General features: G+C 40.6%; 1 protein-coding gene across 1 annotated transcript; it reads right to left on the bottom strand.

Moving 5' to 3' along the window:
* Positions 1 to 5,799: 5,799 nt before the first annotated feature.
* Positions 5,800 to 8,551, bottom strand: LOC124048441 (endonuclease domain-containing 1 protein-like). Its single transcript, XM_046369230.1, has 2 exons — positions 7,960 to 8,551; positions 5,800 to 6,738 (listed from the first exon to the last, which is right to left on the bottom strand). Exons 1-2 carry the CDS (start codon positions 8,251 to 8,253, stop codon positions 6,112 to 6,114), a joined length of 921 nt encoding a protein of 306 aa, XP_046225186.1. The 5' UTR covers positions 8,254 to 8,551; the 3' UTR covers positions 5,800 to 6,111.
* Positions 8,552 to 10,663: the final 2,112 nt, after the last annotated feature.

Below are 10,663 nucleotides of genomic sequence, written 5' to 3' on the forward strand. Positions count from 1 at the left end.
CAACTCTCGCCTCTCGCATCTCCATAATAGTTTTTTAGAAGCATATACCCATGTGGGTGATTAAAAGATGAACTGAGGTCCACACTCCAGTCCAGTTGGTGGTGGTAATGCACCTTAAAGTTGGTTGCTAACCGTCATATAAAGTCCAAAGAAGAAGAAGAAGCCTGACGGAGGAGAGATTACTAGAAACTAACTTGGGTTACCCTTTTATCTGTTGATTAATTATTGGAGTAGAGGAACTTGTGCATTTCAAGTAAAATAACAACCCAATGTTTATATCCCAGGACAAATTAGCTAGCAACAGCAAGCTAGCAAGCTAAATTGCCATAAATGTTTAATGCTTTTCAACCTGTCCCCAAATGAATATAGTTGGTTCAGAGTTTGTTTTGATATTTCAACCAAGCTGTCCTTATTGCGTCTGGTGTGGATGGACAAAATCATCATACTCGCAATGTACGTGCGGTCTAGTCAGCATGTTAGGGCTTACAGAAAGCTGTCCAAACAGCAGTCCCAACACCTTACCACTGTTACACCTGGCTATCAGCGGAGCCGTGTCTGGCAGCGAAACAGTTCATTCAGCCTCATTTCTACCTTTGAAAAAAACATAGCTGATATGGCTGACTTGCTTAAACAAATGTGGTTTCTACTGACAATTGAGATGTATAAACTATGGCATAAGAAGACGACAAGTGGATAAGAGGCAATCCATCATTTTGATTTAGACAATGAGCGAGCTAGGACAGACATAGTCAATATAACTATTTGTCAGCCTTTTTGAAATGTACAGCGACAGAATTCAAGTCATGGGTCGTTCTTACAGTGTTCTCCCTGTACACCAAGTCAGAACCATAGGATAAATAAAGGGGGCATATAAGCAGACAATGAAAGCTCTTACAATATTTGATGATTATATTTCTCTAAAACAGGTTATAGGCTACATGTGCACCACCAAGTCAGAACAGTAGGCAAAATTAACAGGGGAAAATATACCAAATTATTAAGGTGAGACACATGGGCTACCATTTTTTTCATGAGCATGGCCTTATTTCTATTACAGCGTATTAGATGACTCTCATTCATATTCCATTCACCAAGTTCAATGTTACAGCGAAAGGTTTAGGCTACTACATGATACTCAAATTTTCCATATACTCATCATTGAGGTTGCTACAACCTAGCCTATAAATGAAAGTTTACAACATAGATGCACACAGGTCAAGAGACAAAGTTGAGGTGACAGACAGTGACATTCAATACAGAGAGTTTCTATTGGATAAATTCAGGTATGTTTATCCCCGTTTTATTCTGTTTGCTTCCGTTTAAAACATGTTTTTCAACAGAGTTGGCAGAATGAATATACCCCTGATCACACGTTAACAGAGTTCACTCTCATAACAGCCAGGTTGTATTCCTTCTCTTCCCTTTGCTGGTGGACTTCAATGCACAACAAATCTGCTGCATATGAAGTTTGTGGAAAACACGTTCCATGCCAAACCTCTAAAAACAGCCTACATCACTGTCATCATATTAGCTAAAGTAACGTCATAGTCAACATAGCTAATAGAACTAGTAGACCCGCAACAGTCATGCAGTAACATTAGTGTACAGTCAGTTAACGGTTACACCGGCGGGTTCCGGTGGCAATAAATTAGTAATACCAAAACTTGACTTGGAAGAGTTCCAGTGTTGTGTTGGAAAGTCATAGTCAGCTAGCTAACATGGCATCCCTCTGTTTCAGCAGGGTGTTTCAGTAGGCTAAACTAGCTAGCTGCATTTGCTAGCTAAGTAAGTGACAGTGAAAAAAATTACAACCTCTCTCTCTATTTCTCTCTTGCTTCTCCGTCATTTTGGAAAAAATTAATTTGTTCAAAACTGTTCAACTATTGTCTTTCTCTCTCTTTGAGAGAGAATATATAGAGAATATAGAGAATATATGAATGAGTGATGGTACAGAACGGCATAGGCAAGATGCAGTAGATGGTATCGAGTACAGTATATGCATATGAGATGAGTAATGTAGGGTATGTAAACATATAAAAGTGGCATTGTTTAAAGTGGCTAGTGATACATCTATTACATAAAGATGGCAAGATGCAGTAGATGGTATAGAGTACAGTATATACATATAAGATGAGTAATGTAGGGTATGTAAACATGATATTAAGTGGCATTGTTTAAAGTGGCTAGTGATACATTTTTTACATACATTTTTCCATTATTAAAGTGGTTGGAGTTGAGGCAGTATGTTGGCAGCAGCCACTCAATGTTAGTGGTGGCTGTTTAACAGTCTGGTGGCCTTGAGATAGAAGCTGTTTTTCAGTCTCTCGGTCCCTGCTTTGATGCACCTGTACTGACCTCGTCTTCTGGATGATAGCGGGGTGAACAGGCAGTGGCTCGGGTGGTTGAATGACCGTTCAAAACGTTTATTGCAATGCTTGCAGTTAGCCACTGATTCCTTTCAAACCACTCATTGTTAAATTTAGTGATTTACAACTTGTTGTGTAATGTTTATGTCCAATGGCAGATGAGCACCGATACGTTTTCTCTATAATTTCTCTTCATTATTTCTCTTCATATGACAAAGATTAAAAATGAATTTGCCAGTCGATTGTCGACTTGATTCATGATGATGACTGCTAGCTAAGCTTTTGAAAGTATGACGTTGACATGATCGGTCTAATCAAAGCCACTGTAGATATAACGTGATTTGATGTAATTTTATCTGTGGCCAATGACCTTGAGCCTTCTTGGATGGGAACTTCTATTGTAATTCAATGGCAGCACCCAAGCGGCTTGAATTTCTGAGCTCTACGCTTAGATTGGGTGGTGACATAGTGTCCCCATGATAGACAGAACACTGAGCCAATCACGGCGCAACTAGAGAACATTACCAACCCCTACATTCTGTATTTTCTGCTGGCTAACCCCACCACCACAGAAAGCACTGAGCTAGGCTGAAACACTTGCACATTGGAGCTGCCTTACTCAAGAAAGCAGAAAAGAGATGTTTGTATGCGGCTTTTTAACTCAATGATTTGTATTCTATATTTGTTTTACATTGTTGCCATCACTGATATGTGATGCATATTAAATGCCAAAATAACATGCAAAACAGGCAACCCCCCCATAATTGTTTTTGCAAAAAATGTGGGACTCAAAACAGGTGGGGCCTTGCCTCACCTGACCTGAATGACAGGTCGCCACTGGTTATAATACAGTTAGCATACCATTGCCGTTGATATGGCCTGTTAGTGAATTTGCCACATGAAATGTAAACAAACGAACAGGCAAACAGCCTGGGCTACAAGCGCATTCAGCACCAAAGACAGTGATTGGAATTCCCGGAAAAACAATAACCAGTCTATTGTAATAATTTGATGTTCCTGAACAGACTTCCTACAGTCACTGACACCTTTCATTCAATGGGCATCGGACACATTGGCCTAATGAGTGCAAACCTTTCACAGAAGCTGCATGGACAAAAATGTTCAATGTAAAGAAAATACGGGAATGTCTGTTGATTGTTATGCTGCTAGTGATATTTTAATAAAACATTGGTTATAGGCTACTGATTAGGCTACACACAAAAAAATGAAGGTTCCTCATGGGTTTTTGAAAGGTGATGGTTCTATGTGAAACTATACTGACCCTTTCAGTTCTTTGTAGTTCAAAAAAAGTGTTCTTCCTCTTTTAGTGGTAATTAAACTGTAGGGGCAGCGGCTCATTCTTTATATTTTGGTGCTTGGTTTGTGCAACCTTAAGTGAGAGTGTCATTCCAGTTGATCTAATCTGTTGTATTATGCTATTACAGTATATATGACCATGGCCAACGATGGTGTCCTGTGAAAAAGTCATGTACGGCCTTGTGTCAAATTAAAAATGTTTGACTAGGTCTTTAGTTCTCAAATCTCTCCTCGGGGACCCCCAGCTGTTCCAGAGCTAGCACAGCTGATTCAACTTGTTAATAAACACAATAATAAAACCTATGGTATTTTAACAACATAGTATGGCTATTAAACCAGAATAAAAAAACAATGTATGTTTCTACAAAGAAACTTTTGAGATTGAGGAAGGTTCTTTAGAGAACCATTCTCCGTAAAGGTTCTATAAAAAAAATAAAAGGGTTCTATATAGCCATTAAAAGCATTGTAACCATAGCAGAATCCTTTGTTGGTGCTATACATAATATTATTTCATGGTTCTTTATAGAACCATAGAAACGTTTTTTTTATAGCACCGTACAGGTTCCATTTAGAACCATATGAGCATGGTTATTTATAGAGCCTTCTAAAAAAGGTTCCATATACAGTGCATTCGGAAAGTATTCAGACCCTTTTTCTTTTTCCACATTTTACATCGTTACAACCTTAGTCTAAAAAAAAAAAATGATTTTCCCCCCTGTTCAATCTACACACAATACTTCATAATGACAAAGCAAAAACGGGGTTGTATAATTTTTTGCAAATTTACAAAAGATCAAAACGGAAATATCACCTTTACATAAGTTTTCAGACCCTATACTCAGTACTTTGTTGAAGCACCTTTGGCACGATTACAGCCGCAAGTCTTCTTGAGTATGACGCTGCAAGCTTGGCACATCTGTATTTGGGGAGTTTCTCCCATTACTCTCATGTTCTGTCAGATTGGGTGGGGAGTGTCGCTGCATAGCTATTTTCAAGTCTCTCCAGAGATGTTTGATTGGGTAAAAGTCCGGGTTTTGGCCGGGTCTCTCAAGGACATTCGGAAAGTATTCAGACACCTTCACCTTTTCCACATTTTGTTACGTTACAGCCTTATTCTAAAATGTATTAATTTTAAAATGTTGCTCATCAATCTACACACAATACCCCATACTGATAAAGTTAAGACATGTTTTTAGACTTGTTTGCACGTTTATAAAATAATTAAATAAAGAGATTGAAAACGGGTTAGCATAACTCTAGCCACCCCCCAAATTTTTTTTTTCAAAATATTAGCTAGCTGGCTAGTGTTTATGAGGCCAGCAAACACCTTCCTCACACTCTAGGAATGTATTTCCTCCAACTGTATAATGATAAGGTGCCTCTCAGTCTCAAAACACAAGTTTTCTGGAGATTTCTGGAAGAAGTGCTGATGACGTCGCCCACTGTATGCGCTTTCGGTAACCTGATTGTGTCCAGACTGAGAAGAAATCCGCACACAATACATCCCTGACCACCACTTGAAGTGTTCAGCCAGATCTGAACTCAATCAGACCACAATGCGACTTTTGTGCATCTAGACCCGTCTTTCCAATGCGATCTTTGTATTCTGATCGCAGAAGTCAAATGTGCAGAACAGCATCTCGGAATGCACAACTTGTCTGTCGTTGCCACTGGATGGGCTATTGCATCAGATGACCCTCCCGGGTTCCATTCCTATCAGCTAAAATTAAGAAGAAGCGGTGGGCACGCGATCACCAACCCTGGACAATTGAGGTGTGGAAGAATATTGCCTGGTCCCGACGAATCCCGGTTCCGGTTGCGTCATGCTCATGGCAGAGTTAGGATTTGGCGTCAGCAGCATGAGTCCATGGCCCCATCCTGCCTGGTGTCAACGGTACAGGCTTGTGACAGTGGTGTAATGGTGTGGGGAATGTTTTCCTGACACACATAGTTCCTGAGCAATATTGAGCAATATTTGAACGCCACACCTTGTAGAATCCATGCCCTGAAGAGTTCAGGCTTTTCTGGAGGAAAATGGGCATCCAATCTGATACTAGATGGGTGTAACTAATTTAACTGGCAAATGAGTGTATGTCATAACTGTTTCCAATGCTTCAAAATGAGACTCTTGTAGTTTGACATTCAGTGACATTTTATTATGACATTTGGGACACATTTCATGCGTATTACATTATTTTGACACTGTTATATATAAAGTTTTACCATATTTTTGATGTCCGTGATTTCTTCTTACCTAGACTGTTGAGCAATCTAGACAATTTTAAGAGCACGTGTGCTAAAATTGAGGACATACTACTTGTGATATTAGTGCCAAATTAATTGAAAAAAATGTAATTTTGCTGTCTATGCACACATGATCCATTACATGAACTTGATAATCTATTAGATTTGCATATGGTAGATATGGTCATTTTACCCCAGAGCATTGTTCATAAAACACACTGATGACGGTCCCAAATCGCTCCTTCAGGTACATCTCCAACGTATCCAGAGGCATACGCCTTACATCGTAACCCCAGAAACATTTGTGACTGCTTTTGTCAATGGGCACAATCTCTTCTGTGCTGTTTGGGTCATTGCGTCCAATAGCAGCATACGTGGGGAAAACCTTGCTAAGATTAACCTTGTTAAGTAGACTCTTGTTGTACTTAGGGCAACAGTAGGCTGACCACATGTACTCCGGCACTGCCACTCGATGACCCTTGATCCAGTGCTTGTTGTCCAGGTAGGGAATAACCCCCGTCACAACGTAGGCCACACCGAGGCAGTAGGAGCCGAGAGTGTGGTTGACCTGTTTCTCCAGTGTCTCCCAGGGCCCGTTGTTGGAGCCAACCTTCTGAGGGACCACGTTGGTCAGGGTGAAGGTGGACAAGCGGTCCTGCTGGGTCCGGTGGTGAAGGCTGGGGTTGAGGTGCCCCCGAGTGTAGGAGGAGTTGGTATAGTCCAGCTGGACGGCCTGGCTGTTCACCACATTCGGGTCCAGCTCACCTAGTGGGAAGGGGGTCATGTTGCCATCCGCTGTGGCGTTGGCTAACTGGAAAGGGGAAATGTTGAGGATCAACAAAGCGTTAAGGGTTAGAAAATGGGAGTTTTTTAAGAAGCTATCTTGTGTTGAATGTTGCAGTAAGTGGGGGCTTTCCCAACAAGACAAACCATGGCACAGTACATTTTGGCTTCAGTGAACTGAGAAACATAATTGTCTGCAGATGATGAGGCTCTGTGCCAACCACAAATGTGTATGTTCTCGTTTTTTTAAATGAGCATTTCCTCTTTTTAAATCTAGTACAGAACACTCCAGTCATGCTTGTTATTTACAAATAGCATAACAATTTCTTATTTTCAAAATTCAGTGTCATGCATAAACCAGTAGATTGTAACGGCTGTTTAATCACCCTCTGAGTCCCAATTTCATTAAAGGGATATTACACTCTAAAATCTAATTTTGTCCGAAGTTTTTATAACTCCAAAGTAGTCTACTGTAAATATTTGAAAATCTGGAAATTATCTGGTGTTTACCTGTTCAATTAATTTTAGATTATAGAGTATAGCTGGATCTACAAAACAGATGGCTTGGGACATGGATTCATCTTGTCAATAGAATACTTTGTAGTCTGAAAACCCCTAACAAAGTTTGATTATGGGGTGTAATGTCCCTTCAAAGGGGAAGTTCAGAATTTTACAATTTAATGGGATACTTGGGATTTTGGCAATCAGGCCATTTATGTACTTCGCTAGAGTCAGATGAACTTGTGGATACCATTTTATGTATCTGTGTCCATTATGAAGGAAGTTAGAGGTAGTTTTGCGAGCCAATATTAACTAGTGCAGTGACTGGAAGTCAGATTATGGTAGCAGTTGCCCATATACTTCCAGTCATTGCTCTAACGCTAGTTAGCATTGGCTCGCGAAACTCTTAACTTTCTTCATACTGGACACAGAGACATACAAATGGTATTCACAAGTTTATCTGACTCTGGGGAAATAAATAAAGGGCCTCATTGCCAAAATCCTGGAGTATCCCTTTAACTTTTAACAGCCACTACAAACATCAGCGAACTTTTGGCACTGCTAGCTAAAAATCAATAGGAGTGATAGGAGCAACCATGTATTTTCCAAAATGCCATGGCCCAATCAAATGATATCTGCTCAATTATTTGGTTTTACATACTTAACGGTGATAGACTACTTTCGGGGTAAGGAAACATCTAACATCAACTTTTAAAATACTTAACTTTCCCTTTAAGTAATTTGTTACCTGTGGCTCAAACATCCAGTTTGCTGGGGGCCTTTTCCCTTCTGGCGGGCTGAACATGTAGGCAGAGAACCTTGGCGAGCGTCGTGAGCGGCTGTACAGCGAGGCGAAGTGGTACTGGTTCCCATAGCGCTGACAGATGGGGGTCCCTGACAGACCCTTGGGGGGCCACGACCTGTAGAAGAAGTTCAGACATGGGGCGAAGTCCCCCACATCAGCAGCACAAAGGGACAACCAGCCTGCCAGAGGTAGAAGGGCCAAACCCACAGCATGAAGATATGCCATCCTGGTTAACATGCTGGAGCTGTTGCTGTAGTCTTCCAAAAATGTAAAAGATAGCAACACCCCAAAACAGGACTACAACTAGATGTATTCTTTCCAATTCATGGTGCCCTGTTATTCAAAGCTGATGCGTTTCAATACAAAGGTCTTTCTTACAGCTTCAGAGAAACGTGATCAGAAACTGTCCACAAAGCCACAGAAAAACAACTAGAGAGGAGACATACGTATCTGCTATATGTTCTCAATGCGGCACCCCTGTCTCATGCTGTCACACACTCGTGATACTTGGGGATTGGGAGGGTAGGGGTGGATTCATGGTTGACTAAGCGTTTGACTATTAACACTTATGCAAGGAGAGCGAGGGGGTTTTACGAAATCAGCTTCCTTATTAATGGCACATGAGTCTCACTGAAACAGGAAGGATGCCTGGCCGCCTGGCCTCTTATGCACTATGTCTTTCACTAGAGAACGAGAAGAGCTGAACCAGCAAAGAGGGGAAACATTGTTTGTATGTACTCACATCCCCAAAGTGAGTCTGCTAAATGGAATATATTATTCATATTTTGTCAAGTTCGATTATGTTGATTTCATCTAGGATTCAATCAAAGGAGTATTGTCGACAGTGGGTCTTTAAAGGGAATTTCCCTGTTGTTCTTGGAGCACATTCGTGGTAAACTCTACGTGTGCCGGCTCAAACGCAAATGACCTTTAGAAATCAAGTACAATGTCGACAATGCTTCTTTAACTGAATCACAGGCCTTAGTTAACACAGGTGTTAATCATTGGACAAAAGTTGACGTCATTGCAGAACTGCATTGTTGTCGAAGGTAAATCCACAGTAGCATGTTATCTCATGGTTAAACATTGGCTTGTACTTTTGAGTTGGTTTAAAGTTCAGTGCAGTCAAAAAAACGGATTTTCTTGTGATTTATATACACTGGGTGTATAAACATTAAGAACATCTGCTCTTTCCATGCCATAGACTGACCAGGTGAATCCAGGTGAAAGCTATGATCCCTTATTGACGTCACTTGTTAAATCCACTTCAGTCGGTGTAGATGAAGGGGAGGAGACAGGTTGAATAAGGATTTTCAAGCCTTGAGATAATTGAGACATTGATTGTGCATGTGTGCAAATCAGAGGGTGAATGGGCAAGACAAAATATTTAAGGGCCTTTGAACAGTGTACGGTAGTAGGTGCCAGGTGAACCGGTTTGAGTGTGTCAAGATCTGCAACGCTGCTGGGTTTTTTACGCTCAACAGTTTCCCGTCTGTATAAAGAATGGTCCACCACCCAAAGGCCATCCAACCAACTTGACATAACTGAGTCAACATGGGCCAGCATCCCTGTGGAACGATTTCGACACCTTGTAGAGGCTGTTTTGAGGGCAAAAGGGGGTGCAACTCAATATTAGGAAGGTGTTCCTAATGTTTTGTACACTCAGTATATATCTTCACACTATGAGGTTGAAATAATACTGTGAAATTATGAAAAATGTTAATAATGCCCTTTTAGTGTAAGAGCTGATTAAAAAGGCCACCTGAAATTACAGCCTATTTAGGTAGTATGGCGTTTTGGCCTGCCTGGTTACATCACTCGGCAGTAAATTAGTTAAAAGACCAATAAGAAAGAGAGTTCCAAACTTCTCTGACAATAACAGTTTTAATTTTCCCTTCCCACTGGGCACAATTGGGTAACATTTTAGTGAGGGCAATTGATTGATCTTGAGTGCTTTTTCAGTGACACACAACACAAGTATTTTTTATTTTTTCAACTCTGATTTAATTTACCAATATTACAGTGTTCACACACACAATAGTACATAATGAGACACTTACGCATGCACGCACGTGAGTTAAAGGGCTTTCACACTAAATTGGCTTGGAGTGGTTTTTCCTATGTCTGGCACATTTCCCCCTTAGTTTAGTTAGTTTGGACTGGTGTGAACACTATGGGCACTCGGGAGCGTACTAAACAACGCACCACGGTTCGCTCAAAAAGACTGGTCTTGGTCCGATTCCATGGTGCTGTTCAATGCAGGTGAGAACGCAGTCCAGACCAAACACAGGAAAGAACCAGAGGCGCGCAATATTATTAGTTGTTTGACGGCGAGCATTTGATGAAATGCACACTTACCATAACTTTATATCTCTGATACATTATGTGAGTAGCAGTATATTTATGAGCGCATCCGAGATGTGGGAGATGTGGGCTATTCTGGGTATATAGAATAGTTTACTGAATATAGGCTATTCACGTTGCAGTTTGAGCTGATATTGATCTGTTTCTTCCCGCATGTTATTCGAAGACCAAAACCAAACAAAAATAAAGTTTGGGACACACAAGTGATGCTTCATGATAATCATAGATGGATTCATTTTTTTAAATTATTTTTTTCCAGTAAACAAATTACTTGCATGGACAT

This window comes from Oncorhynchus gorbuscha, linkage group LG11 (genome assembly GCF_021184085.1).
Source record: "Oncorhynchus gorbuscha isolate QuinsamMale2020 ecotype Even-year linkage group LG11, OgorEven_v1.0, whole genome shotgun sequence".
In the NCBI taxonomy this organism is placed as follows: domain Eukaryota; kingdom Metazoa; phylum Chordata; class Actinopteri; order Salmoniformes; family Salmonidae; genus Oncorhynchus; species Oncorhynchus gorbuscha.